At 27.3% G+C, this 16,918-nt stretch overlaps 1 protein-coding gene across 1 annotated transcript in view; it reads left to right on the top strand.

Moving 5' to 3' along the window:
* The window catches only part of dusp10 (dual specificity phosphatase 10), a 17,023-nt gene extending 7,763 nt beyond the window's left edge, over positions 1 to 9,260 (top strand). The window contains exons 2-3 of the mRNA XM_073817134.1: positions 6,213 to 6,581; positions 8,343 to 9,260. Coding sequence (XP_073673235.1) covers positions 6,213 to 6,581; positions 8,343 to 8,608 — 635 coding nt within the window. The 3' untranslated portion in view covers positions 8,609 to 9,260. The remainder of the gene's footprint in view (positions 1 to 6,212; positions 6,582 to 8,342) is intronic.
* The last annotated feature ends 7,658 nt before the right edge of the window (positions 9,261 to 16,918 follow it).

Genomic DNA, 16,918 nt, shown 5'->3' on the forward strand with positions numbered 1-16,918 from the left:
TGTGTTTTAGACTATATAGTAGTCTTTTAATTAATAATGTTATATTTATTTATGAAGGTTATATATAATAAAATGGAAATGGAGATTATATTATAACTATAAAATAATTCGATAATAAATAATGTTATAATTAACCATAAGGGTTCTATATATTATAAAATGGAAGTGGAGATTACATTTTATTATAATTATAAAATGAATAGATAATTATAATGTTTAATAATTCATAATATATAATGTTGTATTTTAGATTATATAATAATGTTCATTAATAATGTTATAATTAATTATAAAGGATATATATATTATAAAATGGAAATGAGATTAAATTATATTATAATTATAAAATAATTAGATATTTATAATGTTTTATTTTAGATTATATAGTAATATTTATATAATAATGGTATAATTAATTATAGAGATTATATTATAAAATGCAAATGGAGATTACATTATATTGTAATTATAAAATAATTAGATAAATATAATGTTTAATAATTCATAATATATAATGTTCTATTTTAGATTATATAGTAATATTTAAATTATTAATGTTATGATTAATTATAAAGGTTATATAGATTAGATTAGATAAAATAAGACATAATCATACAAATTATATTTTATAATTCCAAATGTATAGTTGTATATTATATTATAATAAAATATTAAATATTAATAATATTTAATAAAATATTTTTAAGTAATAATAATTCATTTTGGAGACTAAATTAGATTCGACATAATTATACATTACAAATGTAATATGGATTATTAGATATATTATATGATATTATTATATTATAATTAATAACATCTAAGTAATATTTTAATTAATTATTATGTTTTAAAAAGTTTCATCATTTATTTATAAAATGCAAATGGAGATTATATTATAAAATTACAATTATACTAATACATGATACCTAATATATTATCATATAGTGTTTTTTACATTAATAATCCATCATTAAGACGTTTTTAACGTCAAATCACTTCTTCAAGCTAAAATACTCCATATAGTCCATAATTCATAATAACGCTTCCTCCAGTGAAAAAGTCCATTTATTGTCGTCTTCTCACATCAAAATCCAGCCACGTATTTGTTTAGAGCTGTTTTGGCTTGTAAACGCTGTGCAGATTTCGCTCCTGATTTTAGAAGTGACTCAGATTTTGGTTAAAAATGTCTAAATGATGGATTTGTTTCAGCTTTTGTCTTCTCAAGATGTTAACTGATGGACTGGAGTGGTGTGGATCGCTTTTGGATTATTGTGATGTTTTTATCAGCTGTTTAGACTCTCATTCTGATGGCACCCATTCACTGCAGAGGATCTACAGCTTTTTAGAGAAACCTGGATTAGGCATCTTTTCATTTTGAGTCTTTAAGAAACAATAGCAGTGGGTTTCTATAAATGAGCGAGTGTTGTAGGTGTTTTCCTGTGTGTGATTTAAAGAACCCCCTTCATTGGGTACAGTGAGGTGTTTTCAGCCGCTGCATGATGTCAGTGTTTCTTGTGAATGAGAGGCAGGTTAACAGGTGTTACTGGTTTCACATTTGACTAACTGAAATTTAACGGACTATAACTGTATTCACTCACACCCTTTATTCATGAGCTGTGCATTGCTGGGGGAAGCGCAGATGTCCAGTATGACAAGTTAAACATTTATTATAAGGGTGTTTGCTGTTTGCTGATGATTGTTTTTCATTGTCGCTGTTACAGCTGTTGTTTGCTCGAGGCCTCAGGTGTTTATAGAGGTTTAACAGACAATTTTCTGCTTTTGTACACCTATATGAAAGCTTAAAACTTAATTGGAAAGCAATTTGAAGATTATATTGTATTAAAAAAGCTATTTCTGATATCCATAGTAATAGTAGTAAATAAAGTTGTATTTTATTGTATATAGAAATATTATAATTAGTAATGTTTTAATTGGTTTTGACTTTGGCGTCTGTTAAATGCTTAAATGTTGATGTAAATCGTACTATATTGTAAAATATAAAATAGAGTTAGCATTATATATTTGACTATTTATAGTTTGTTATACACCATATAAAAATCTGTAATGTTGTATTTTTATTATATATTAATACTATAATTATTTTTTAAATTCATTGTGGAGTTTCTATTATTAAATGGAGATTGCATTTATATTACAAAATTCATTTATAATAAATATATAAAAAAACTAAAAATTATATATATATTATATATATAATTATAATTTATAAAACTTGTTTTTATATTATATAGCAATCTTAGAATTAGTTAATTTATTGAGCTAATATAAGTATTTATGGTGTTGTATTTTATATTATACAATAATATTATAATTCTAACTATATATTATAATTATATTATTATAAAGTTTTAATTAATTATCACTTCAGATAATAGTTTTTTTTTTTTTTTTAAAAGCTTAAATGTAAATTATGGGTATTATATTATAATACATTATATTAAAAGATAATATTATAAAGATAATAATATGTAATCTTATATTATAGGTAATAAGGTAATATTATAATTATTTTTTTAATTAGTTATGGAGATTAGATAAATATATATTAAATAAAAATTATAATTTATAATGTCAAATTTAATAATATGCTGTGTATTATATTTTTTATGTTATTATTATATTATTTTGATATTATTTTAATAAATTATGGAGATTACATACATTTTACAAATTATAATTTATAATTCTAAATGTAAAATGTTGTATATTATGTTATATTTTAGTACATTATATTGAAAAAATAATATTATAAAGATGATAATATATCATTTTTGATTATAAAGTAATTCATAATTTTTTTATTAATTATGGAGGTTATATTACATTATAAAATTAAGACATAATTATACAAATTATAATTTATAATTTAAAATTTAATGTTATGCTGTGTATTATATTGTATTTATTATATTGCATTATTATTATTATTATTTTATAATAATACAAATTATAATTTAGAATTCTAAATGTAAAATGTTGTATGTTATGTTATGTTAAAAGATAATATATATAAATAATACAAATATTATAAAAAAAATATTTTTTTAAATGAATTATGGAGATTAGAATAGATAAAATAAGACATAATTATACAAATTATAATTTACAATTCCAAAAGTAATGATTTGTTGTATATTATATTATACTAAAAGATAATATTACAAAGTTAATATATAATTTTATGTTATAAGTAATATTATCTTTTTTTTAATTATGGAGATTAGATTAGATAAAATAAGACATAATCATACAAATTATATTTTATAATTCCAAATGTATAGTTGTATATTATATTATAATAAAATATTAAATATTAATAATATTTAATAAAATATTTTTAAGTAATAATAATTCATTTTGGAGATTAAATTAGATTCGACATAATTATACATTACAAATGTAATATGGATTATTAGATATATGATATTATTTTATTATAATTAATAACATCTAAGTAATATTTTAATTAATTATTATGTTTTAAAAAGTTTCATCATTTATTATGACTAATATCTGGAATTTCAGTGGCGTATTTTTTGCCACTGTAGTGCATTTATGACCTAATAAAGTGTGTGATAAGCGCTGACTGATCTCAGGAGATGCTATTAATCATTCAGCATGCAAATGCGACAGATCTGTAACGCGATCTGGAATTTATTCAACCTGAAATGCAAATTACATGCAAATCCTTCAGTGTGTTTGTCACCTGACCTCAAAAACACCACACATCTCTTATGATGAGACAGATGAGCACGCAACCTCCGTTCATAAAAAATAAATTACGGACAAAACGTTTCATTAAAACATTATTATATTAAGTGTCATGCTTAATACTTTATTTGTGATCTTTCAGCTACAGGTTATAGTCGCTCTCTTTTGATTAAGCTTCACTAGAGCAATGTATTTATTGCTTTTAACTGGGAAGTTCACTTCCAGAACAAAAATGTACAGATAATGTACTCACCCCGTCTTTCTTTCTTCAGTCGAAAATAAATTGTTTTTTGAGGAAGACATTTCAGTAATGTTCTCGATATAGTGGACTTCTATGGTGCCCGCGAGTTTGAACTTCCAAAATGCAATTTAAATGCAGCTTCAAAGAGCTCTAAACGATCCCAGATGAGGAAGAAGGGTCTTATCTAGTGAAACAATTGGTTATTTTCTGAAAAAAATTACGATTTATATACTTTTTAACCTCAAATGCTCATCTTTTCTAGCTCTGCATGTCTCTGTGTATTCCGGTTCAAGACAGAATATTAATGTTCAAATATTCAAACATTTCAGGATTTCTCTTTATATAATGGACTTTTATAGTGTCTGTGAGTTTGAACTTCCAAAATGCAGTTTAAATGCAGCTCCAGAGGGCTCTAAATGATCCCAGCCGAGGAAGAAAAGTCTTATCTAGCGAAACAATTGGTTATTTTCTAAAATAAATTACAATTTATATACTTTCTAACCTCAAATGCTCATCTTGTCTAGCTCTGTGTGAACTCTGTGTATTCCAGTTAATTATCATGTTAATTATTGTGCCTTTTAGCCCCAACATCAGGATTGCTTTTTACCCAAATACCATATTTTTACACATTCTTTCATTATTTAAAAACTGTTGCTTTAATTATCTTTAAAAACTGAAAATCATTAAGAAAACCTTTGTCTGAATATATTTGTTTTAGATCAAGAAAGCACAGAATCGACTTTGCACTGCTGCCCGCAATCTTGAAAAGCAGATGTTTTGGAAAGTGCTACTGCATGTTTTTCTGCCATCTAGTGCTTTACAGGAAAAATAATATCAAAGGCGCCTTTTACCCCGGGGCACCTTTAGCTAGTGATCAACCGATATCAACCGATTTTTTAGAACCAATACCGATTTTTTTTTTGTTGCATGTTTATTGGGGCACTTGATGGATTATCTTGTGACTCATTGAGTTCCTCTCAATTTCTAGCTACATTTCAGGCATTTATGTAACACATCTAATATGTGCATTAATAGCTGTTATGTTAAATAAGGTTTACTAATTACAGCTAAGCAAGTGCTTTACCTATTTACGCCATTGTTGTTATCTCGTCTCCCCTCAGACCTGCCGCAATTCCTAAAACACCCACAAGATGGCAGCGTTTATTGGTGAATCCGATATTACAAAACCGATAACCGATTATGTTAAAATGCTTAAATATCGGGGGAAAATATCTGTATATCGGTATACTGTACATCTGTATATCTGTACATCCGTATATCGGTATATCGGAATATCGGTATATCGGTATATCTGTATATCTGTATATTGGTATATCGGTATATCAGTTGATCTCTGCCTTTAGCCCTATTGTACCCTATAAATTGGATTTTTTTTTAAATAACCGAAATAAATAAATAAGCTGCATTTAAACTGCATTTTGGAAGTTCAAACTCACAGGCACCATAGAAGCCCACTATATGGAGAGAAATCCTGAAATTGTTTCATCAAAAAACAATTTCTTTACTGAAGAAAGACAGACATGAACATCTTAGATGACAACGGGGTGAGTACGTTATCTGTAAATGTTTTTTCTGGAGTGAACTTTTCCTTTAAGGTAAGACACTGCAGGTAAAAATGCACTATTTTCAACCTATATTTGCATCTGTCAAGTTTGAGATTTTGGGCTTTTTGGTTTTTCAATTAGTTGTTTTTTAGAATAGTAAAAACATCCAAAACGAAAACATCCAAAACACACTGTTAAGTGTTTCTTTTACAGCACTTTATCTATTTGTGTCAATAGATTTCAATTACAATCCATATTTTTAAAGGCAAAATATTTTTTTCTCCTACACTGAGCCGTAAATCTCCACTTCAGTAGCACTTACACACACCAAACTTTACATTTTTATTACTAAATATATCCTGAAAGTTTTTACAGAGGGATTTGTTCATATATAATTTGCTAGATATATGTTATATATAACATTTTATCCCCCCCCCCCTCAAATTTTTCTGTTTGCAACTGGCTTCACTCAGCGCATATTTCATTAAATATTGCCTCATTTGCATATTTAAATCTAACATTTTAGAAAACTTGTAATACAAAAAATGTTTGCAATTATTAATGCAATCAATTAACTGGGTAAGCAAGGCGATAACTATTTGTAATTTTTTTTACCCTATTCACCTGCAGTGTCTCGCCTTAATTGAAGTTTCTGCATTTGTGTAATGTAGGAGGCCTGGCTGGTTTCCGGCAGAGCCACGATGATCTGTGCGAACACTCTCTTCACCTGGAGGAAGGACAGGACGGCAGTACGGCGATGGGCCTGTCGGGGGCGCTACCTCATTCCCTGCCCTCCACGCCGGACATCGAGAACGCCGAGCTGACGGCCATCCTGCCCTTCCTGTACCTGGGCAACGAACGCGACGCTCAGGACCTGGAGCTCATGCAGCGCATGGACATCGGCTTCATCCTGAACGTCACCACGCACCTGCCGCTCTACCACTACGACCTCGGCCTGTTCAATTACAAGCGCTTACCCGCCACCGACAGCAACAAGCAGAACCTGCGGCAGTACTTCGAGGAGGCCTTCGAGTTCATAGGTATGTCAGCACAGAATCTAGTGAAACCTGTCAAAATCAAGTAAAAAAATTAATAAAATTTGCTGAAAGAAAAATTTGTTTAATTTTATTTCAGCTAAATTTTTGTTTATTTATGTATTTATTTATTTATAGTGCTGGGCAATGATTAATCATGATTGATCACATCTAAAATAAAAGTTTTTGTTTATATAATATATGTACATGTATATATAAATACACACACATGCCTGTATATATTTAGGAAAACTGTCATGTTTACGTAAATATTTTCTGAATATAAAAATATTTACTGTATGTGTGTCTTTATATACATGCAGAATCAATTATATAAATTATTTTTGCAATTGCAATTAATAATATACTCTAGTCTAAAATATATAAATAATATAAACAAAATATATAATATGAATATAATAATATAATAAAAATATTCTAATTACAATTTGTGTGTTACGTGTGTGTGTGTGTGTGTGTGTGTGTGTGTGTGTGTGTGTGTGTGTGTATATATATATATATATATATATATATATATATATATATGATTGTACATAGAATAAATTGTATATAATTCATAATTACATAAGAATAGATATAAAATGCAAAATGATTGGTTATTATCCTAAAAGTTGTCATGTATAATAAAAAATTACAATTGCAATTTATATGTAATTATATGTATATTTTTTATATTACATAAAAAATATACATTATATATTATATTATGATATATTTTATTAATATTATATAATGTTATATTATTATAAATTATGTATTAATAATTTCATAAATATAATTAAAATATTTAACATGAATAATAATAATAATAATACTGAATTAATTGTTAATTATTATTTTAATAACATTAACGATTAATATAAATATTACATTCTAGTTACAATTTGTGTGAAATATATATATATATATATATATATATATATAATATAATGAATAAATAATATGTAGAGTAAATTATATATAATTAATAATTACAGAATATAATTAAAATATTTTATATATAATGCATAATAAACTATATAAATAATAATAAAAATAATTAATTAAAATTTAAATGATTACATATAGCATATTGTATAAATTATATATAATTAGTAATTACATAATAATAATAATAATAATAATAATAATAATAATAATAAAAATAATAATAATAATAATGATAATAATAATAATAATGATAATAATTAAAAAAAATAATAATACATATATATATATATATATATATATATACACACTGCATTAAAATAATATAAATTATATAAATATTGTAATAATTACAGAACATAATTAAAATATTTTATATATAATGCATAATAAACTATATAAATATTATAAATAATAATAAAAATAATTAATTAAAATTTAAATGATTACATATAACATATAGTATACATTATATATAATTAGTAATTACATTATAATAATTATAATAATAATAATAATGATGATATTTAAAAAAAATAATACATATATATATATATATATATATATATATATATATATATACACACACTGCATTAAAATAATATAAATTATATAAATATTGTAATAATTAATAATAAAATATTAAATAATTACATTTATTTATTTATTTATTCATGGAGATTCAACCTGATTGAAGGGGGGAAAATGTCATTTTCTAGAGCAGGGACATTAGTGACCTGACAAGTGCTTTGGTAAAGCAAGATTTCAAAGAAAAATGCTGATGATTTTTAATAACATGCTTTGTTTTTCCTTCCACAGAGGAGGCGCACCAGGCCGGCCGGGGTCTCCTCATTCACTGCCAGGCCGGCGTGTCTCGCTCCGCCACCATCGTGATCGCCTACCTGATGAAACACACCTGGATGACCATGACGGACGCCTACAAGTTCGTCAAGTCGCGGCGGCCCATCATCTCGCCCAACCTCAACTTCATGGGCCAGCTTTTGGAGTTCGAAGAAGACCTGAATAACGGCATCACTCCGCGCATACTCACGCCCAAACTCACCGGCCTCGAGACCGTCGTATAGTGTCACCTTTCCATACGGAATACCCTTGATTTTGGAGACGTGCATGAGGAAAACGGACCGTTTTTTGCCCTCCCGTCCCGCCGGCGTTCAGCCAAACACTGTGCTGCGGTCATGCGACGGCTCTTGGCCGCTGGTGCTGGCTAAAGCCCCCAGAGGAGGCTGGATTTCCGCTCGTTTCATCGTTCTTATTCTATTTTTATACACCTAAGGTGGCTTCACTGTGCAATAACGTCTGTGTGGAAAGCAGCCGGGTGCGTGATGTGTATATAACAGCAGCGAGACTTTCAGCCCACCCGGTTAGTTGTGTACTTTTGTGTTTTTCTTACATTTAGGCACTGATTTATGACATTTAAAACACCTGAAACCAGCTTTATACATGTTTCGGATGCGTCTTTGTGTGTTTACACTGGCGCTCAGAAGCTTGGGATCGGTGATGCTTTTTAAAGGAGACTTTTCTGCTCCTCAAGGCTGTGTTTATTTGATTAAAAATACAGAAAAAAACTGTAAAATGGTGAAATGTTAATGCAATTTAAAATAGTGGTTAACTATTTAATATACTTTAAAATATAATTTATTTCTGTGATGCAAAGCTGATTTTTTTTTAGCATCATTACATTCTTCAGTGTCACATGATCCTTCAGAAATCATTCTAATATACTGATTTATTATCAACTTTTTGTGATACTTTTTCAGGATTCTTTGATAAATAAAATGTAAAAAAAAAAACAGCATTTATTTAAAATAAAATAAAAACTTTTGTCACAATAAACACGTCGTTCAAAGTTTGGGGTCAGAAAATGTTTTCTTTCTTTCTCTCTTTGAAAGAAATCAATACTTTTATTCAACAAGTATGTGTTAAATTTATAAAAAAGTGATAGTAAAGACTTATATTGTTTGAAAAGATGTCTATTTTCAATAAATGCTGTTCTTTTGAACTTATTATTTATTAAAGAATCCTGAAAAAAGTCTCACAGGTTCCAAAAAACAGTTGTACTATACTTCTTCTTTTTTTTTTTTTTTTTGAAACTGTGATACTTGTTTCAGGATTCTTTGATAAATAAAACATTAAAACAGTGTTTATTTAAATTCATTTAAAAATGTTGTAACAATAAACACCTCATTCAAAGTTTGGGGTCAGAAAATGTGTTCTTTCTTTTGCTCTTTGAAAGAAATTAATACTTTTATTTAGCAAGGATGTGTTAAACTGATAAAAAGACTTATATATATGTGTATATTGTTAGAATGAATGGTGTTCTTTTTTACTTTTTATTCATTAAAGAATCCTAAAAAAGTATCACAGGTTCCAAAAAAAATATTAAGCAGCACAACTATTTCTAACATTGATAGTAAAAGTAATAAAGCAGTATATTAGTATGATTTCTGAAGGATCATGTGACACTTATGACTGGAGTAATGGGGCTGAAAATTCAGTTTTGCATCACAGAAATAAATTATATTTTAAAGTATATTAAAACAAAAAACTGTTATTTTAAATCGCAATAATATTTCATAATATTACTTATTTTTCTGTATTTTTGATCAAATGCACAAAACTTTGATAAGCATAAGAGACTTTTTAAAAGCATTAAAAATCTGAAACTTTTGAGCAGCAGCGTATATCTTTCGCATCGCTGACAATCAGAACAAACCTCATTTGAATGTTCTTTAAAAATAACCGATTGCATGATTGCGCCAGAAAACTAAAGTATAATACTATTATATAATGATCAAAATATAGCTCAAATCATTTGCTTGACTATTGAGAAATTTTATTTTTGTTTGAATTGACCGTTTTCATATTAGGTTGGTCAGTGGTGCACATGTTTGCACATTGGGTCTGTTTCTGCTTCTGCAAGTGTGCGTTTGTCCGAATGGGATTGTTATCTAACGTATATTACGCTCCTATGTATGTTTTTGGGCTTCACTGACACTGTGTTCAACGGTTCAACTCTCTCTCATGACCTCAAACTGGCCAGAAAGATGAATGGATGCTTGTGAATTTCAGCTTTTTGTGCACACATAAGAATTGTGCCTCTATTGGTGCCTTAACTCATTTTTGTGATTGTTTTTTTTTTTTGTTTTTAATGTGTGAAACGGCGTTTGTGTGTGTTTTAGTGTGCTGGAAGAGTCAAAAGGTTGATTTTTATCATGGTTATGTTCTCCTTTCTCATAACAGAACTGAAACGCTGTGAACTATAACAAAACTCTGGGCTCGTCTAAATGTTGAAACGCAAAATGCACCAGAGGACAGTTTATTATACATTCGCCTGGACTCTGTCAATCCTCGCAATTAAGGGTTTTTCTAAAGAATACATTTAGTTTTTCAGCTTTACACAAACCTCCTGCACTTTGGCTGTACGGTTTTGAAAACTTGCATATTATTGCTTTTGTTTAAGTCGAAGACGTATTGCTCTTAGAAATACAACCAGAACACTTACCTTGAATGGTTTCAGTGAAATTGTATCGCTATATTTGTAATTTATATATATACATACACACATATGTAAGTATTGAAAATTTGACTTAAAATAGTTACAAGAGATCCTCACAATCAGTAAAAGCAGTTTATTATTATTATTATAAAAACCCAACCAGCACACTTATTAATCTGACTGTCTACTGATCAGGCCATTAGAAATTATTAGAAATGATTATATTCAAATCAGTAGTTCAGACACTGTGCCAGTATCACTTTTTCTATTTCTTAGTTTTTCTTGCTTTTATTTTTTAGCCACAGGATTTGCTCATTTATCTCACAATTCTGAGAAAATTGCAAGATATAAACTCATAATTGCAAAAAAAAAAAAGGCAGAATTGTGAGCCTTTTTTTATTCTGTGAAGAAAAGAAACTGAATTGCAAGATGTAAACTTTGTCAATTTGATGAAAAAAGGTCATAATTCTGAGTTTATATCTTGCAATTTTACATTTTTATCTTTTTTATCGCAAAATACGCTAGTCACAGTTGTGGAATAAAATTTTTTTATTCCATTGTGGAATTTAAAAAAAACTGATTTGCAAAATGTAAAAATAATAATAATAATAATAATAATAATAATCTTTTTATCTCACAATTCTGACTTTTTTCCTTGAAATTCTCAGTTTCTCTTGCAGTTGTGAGATTAAAAAGTAAGACTTTTAAGGGTTTTTTTTAAGCAGAAGTTTAAAAACTTTCAATTATCTTTTTAAAAAAAATTTAAGAAAGAAAGTTTATGAGTTTATATCTTGCAATTCCAACTTTTTTTCTTAGAATTGTGAGTTTATATCTTGTAGTTCCGAGTTCATATCTTCTTTTTCTCAGAATTATTAGAAATAAAGTCCAAATGCGAGATGAAAAGTTACAATTTAGAATTCTGTGAAGAAAATAATTATTTTTGTCTAACAACTCTGACATTTTTCCTCACAAACCTTAGTTTATATAGCAATTCTGGCTTTTTTACTTTTTAAAGTTTGAATTGTGAGATAAAAAGTCATAATTACCTTTTTATTGCAAAGAAAAAAAATTGAGAACAAAATGTTTTCTTTTTTCTCAAAATTGCAAGAAAAAAGTCTGAATTGTGAGCTAAAAAGTCGCACTTACCTTTTTTTTTTTAATTCTGTGAAACTAAAAACAGAATTGCGAGATGTTTGTATCTTGTAGTTCTGAGATTATATCTTATTTTTCTCAAAACTCTAAGAAAAATTTCCAAACGAAGAGATTCAAATTTTGGCGGGAAATCTATATTTTTTTATATCTTTTAATTCTGACCTTTTTTTCCCCTATGAATTGTGAGAAAAAAGTTAGATTTGTAAGGTAAAGTTGCAGTTTACTTTTTATTGTAAAGAAACAGAATTGTCAGAACAAAAGTTAGAATTCTGATTTTATATCTTCTTTTTTCTTAGAATTGCAAGAAAAACATTGGAATTGTGAGATAAAAAGTCACAATTACCCTTTTTCAATTCTGTGAAACAAAAAACAGAATGGCGAGATGTAAACTCTGTAAATTCAAAGAAAATGGTCAGAATTCTGAGTTTATATCTTGCAATTTTTATACAAAATACATATTTCACAGTTGCCTCTTTTTTTAAGTAATCTATTGCGGAATTTAAAACTGATTGCAAAAAGATGATCTCACAACTTTTCTTGAGTTTATATCTTGCAATTCAGATTTTTTTGATTTTTTTTTTCACGAAGGAAAAAGTCAGAATTGTGAGAAAAATAGTTCCAATGACCTTTTTTAAAAAAACAGAATTGCGAGGGGGAAAAAAGTCAAAATTGTGAGATTAAAATTTTGGCGGGAAAAAACAAATGTTTTATATCTTGCAATTCTGACCTTTTCCCCCCCTACGAATTGCAATTGTTAATCACTTTTTATTGTAAAGAATTTATTGTAAACAGAATTAAGTTTATATCTTCTTTTTGTTCTTAGAATTGCAAGAAAAACGTCTGAATTGTGAGATAAAAAGTCACAATTACCCTTTTTATTCTGTGAAACAAAAAAACTGAATTGCGAGATGTAAACTCTGCAAATTCTAAGAAAAAGGTCAGAATTTATATCTTTTATAAGAGTTTATATCTTGCAATTTTACGTTTTTAAACAAAATACATAAGTCACAGTTACCTTTTTTAAATATTCTATTGCGGAATTAAAAACTGATTGCTTTATATCTTGCAAGTCAGAATTGTGAGATAAATAGTTCCAGTTACCTTTTTTTAAATCCTGTGGTAGAAAGAAAAAAAAGAATTGTGAGGGGGGGAAAAGTCAGAATTCTGAGTTTATATTTTGCAATTTTGACTATTTTTCTTAGAATTCTAAGTTTGTATCTCAGAATTGTAAGAAAAATTCTAAATTGTGAGATTCAAATTTTGGCGGGAAAAAGAAATGTTTTGTGTCTTGCAATTCTGACCTTTTTTTTTAGATTTGTAGGGTTAAAAGTTGCAGTTTAAAACTGAATTGTTCAAATAAAAGTTAGAATTCTGAGTTTATATCTTCTTTTTTCTTAGAATTGAAAGAAAAATGTCTGAATTGTGAGATAAAAAGTCGCAATTATCCTTTTTTAATTATGAAACAAAAAACAGAATTGCGAGATGTAAACTGTAAATTCTAAAAAAAAAAGTCTGAATTCTGAGTTTATAGTTTGCAATTCTATTTTTTTTAATAGAATTGTAAGTTTGTATCTTTGTTATATCTTTATATTTGTTGTGAGAAAAAATTCTAAATTGTGAGATTCAAATTTTGGCGGGCAAAAAAAAACATTTTTTTGTATCTTGCAATTCAGACCTTTTTCCCCCCTACGAATTACAAGTAAAAAGTTAATTACTTTTTTATTGTAAAGAATTTATTGTAAACACAATTGAGTTTATATCTTTGTTTTGTTCTCAGAATTGTAAGAAAAATTCTAAATTGTGAGATTCAAATTTTGGCGGGAAAAAGACATGTTTTGTATCTTGCAATTCTGACCTTTTTTTTTTTAGATTTGTAGGGTTAAAAGTTGCAGTTTACTTTTTATTGTAAAAAAAACTGAATTGTTCAAATAAAAGTTAGAATTCTGAGTTTATATCTTCTTTTTTCTTAGAATTGAAAGTAAAATGTCTGAATTGTGAGATAAAAAGTCGCAATTATCCTTTTTTAATTCTATGAAACAAAAAACAGAATTGCGAGATGTAAACTATAAATTCTAAAAAAAAAAGTCTGAATTCTGAGTTTATAGTTTGCAATTCTATTTTTTTTATTGAATTCTAAGTTTGTATATTTGTTATATCTCAGCATTGTGAGAAAAAATTCTAAATTGTGAGATTCAAATTTTGGCGGGCAAAAAAAAACATTTTTTTGTATCTTGCAATTCTGACCTTTTTTCCCCCTACGAATTACAAGTAAAAAGTTAATTACCTTTTTATTGTAAAGAATTTATTGTAAACAGAATTGAGTTTATATCTTTGTTTTGTTCTCAGAATTGTAAGAAAAATTCTAAATAGTGAGATTCAAATTTTGGCGGGAAAAAGACATGTTTTGTATCTTGCAATTCTGACCTTTTTTTAGATTTGTAGGGTTAAAAGTTGCAGTTTACTTTTTATTGTAAAAAAACTGAATTGTTCAAATAAAAGTTAGAATTCTGAGTTTATATCTTCTTTTTTCTTAGAATTGAAAGAAAAATGTCTGAATTGTGAGATAAAAAGTCGCAATTATCCTTTTTTAATTCTATGAAACAAAAAACAGAATTGCAAGATGTAAACTGTAAATTCTAAAAAAAAAAAGTCTGAATTCTGAGTTTATAGTTTGCAGTTCTATTTTTTTAAAGGATTCTAAGTTTGTATCTTTGTTATATCTCAGCATTGTAAGAAAAAATTCTAAATTGTGAGATTCAAATTTTGGTGGGCAAAAAACCCCATTTTTTTGTATCTTGCAATTCTGACCTTTTTTCCCCCTACGAATTACAAGTAAAAAGTTAATTACTTTTTTATTGTAAAGAATTTATTGTAAACAGAATTGAGTTTATATCTTTGTTTTGTTCTCAGAATTGTAAGAAAAATTCTAAATTGTGAGATTCAAATTTTGGCGGGAAAAAGACATGTTTTGTATCTTGCAATTCTGACCTTTTTTTTAGATTTGTAGGGTTAAAAGTTGCAGTTTACTTTTTATTGTAAAAAAACTGAATTGTTCAAATAAAAGTTAGAATTCTGAGTTTATATCTTCTTTTTTCTTAGAATTGAAAGAAAAATGTCTGAATTGTGAGATAAAAAGTCGCAATTATCCTTTTTTAATTCTATGAAACAAAAAACAGAATTGCGAGATGTAAACTATAAATTCTAAAAAAAAAAAAGTCTGAATTCTGAGTTTATAGTTTGCAATTCTATTTTTTTTTTATAGAATTCTAAGTTTGTATCTTTGTTATATCTCAGCATTGTGAGAAAAAATTCTAAATTATGAGATTCAAATTTTGGCGGGCAAAAAACCCCATTTTTTTGTATCTTGCAATTCTGACCTTTTTTCCCCCTACGAATTACAAGTAAAAAGTTAATTACTTTTTTATTGTAAAGAATTTATTGTAAACAGAATTGAGTTTATATCTTTGTTTTGTTCTCAGAATTGCAAGAAAAATGTCTGAATTGTGAGATAAAAAGTCGCAATGACCTTTTTATTTTTTTATACCGTGGTGAAACCGGGCTTCCATATGAACCTCCTATAAGATGTATGATTAAATGAACATGTTGGATGATTAAAAACTGAATGCAAAGCACATTTGTAATATTTTAAAGCTTTCCTGTAAATGTACCGCGGTATGCTAAAGGTGCAGATTCTGTTCCATTCATGTTCAGCTGATGCAAAGTGTGTTTTTGTTTCCAAATGTCACTTCTGTCAGTCACACTGTGCTTGTACGAGCGCGGCCCGGACCATCTGAATCCGGCTCCGGGATTTCAAGGGCAAAAACTGTCCGGGTGCGCTCGGCAGACGGTAGACATATTTGCTAATGGATTTCTATGCATTGTTTATATTTTTGCACTGACTTCAAAAAAAAAAAACATAAAAAGAAAAAATAAGCTTATAATTTTCTTTTTTTAATTTATTATTTTCCCACAAAGGTGCTACGACGCTGGAGGCCTTCCACACTGTTTTTGCATGACCTGCTTTGGTAAAGTGTCTTCCTGTAAGCCAAGAGCTCTCTTTAAATGTCAGAGTTCACAACACTGTTATTTTGTAATGTGGGGTTTGGAAATAAACAACGAAAAAGAAACGATTCTTAATGACTTTTTTTTTTACTTTTTATAACGCTGATGCATGTGTGAGCATCTCTGTTACTGTTGTTCGTACTGTATTTGTATTTGAGCAAAAATGTAACTCTATTAATTCTTTAACCAAGCAGCAACATAATAAAAAATAGCAACACCCTGGCAACCAGCCAAAACATCTAAGCATGTGCATAGCAACGCATTACAGCCTATTCAGAACCAGTGTTGTTACTGTTAACTAAAACTAAAGCATATATATGTGTTATTTTAGTTTTTTATCTGAACTACCATTATTTTGAAACAGTTCTTATTTTTATATTTTCAGTTTTTATCAAAATGTTTGTTTTTATATATTTTATATGTAATTTTATTTTTTATTTTTAAAATATTTTTTTATGGTTTTAATTTTGGTTTAGTATATAATATTTTTAGTAACTAAATATAAACGCAATAAGATAAGAGACAAATCAAAATATTAATGAATACTATAATATTATATTAATAATTAATATATATTTCATCTAAATTTTAGTTCATATATATTATATATATATATATATATATATATATATATATATATATATATATATATATATATATATAT

Source organism: Garra rufa, chromosome 13 (genome assembly GCF_049309525.1).
Source record: "Garra rufa chromosome 13, GarRuf1.0, whole genome shotgun sequence".
NCBI classification, from domain to species: Eukaryota; Metazoa; Chordata; class Actinopteri; order Cypriniformes; family Cyprinidae; genus Garra; species Garra rufa.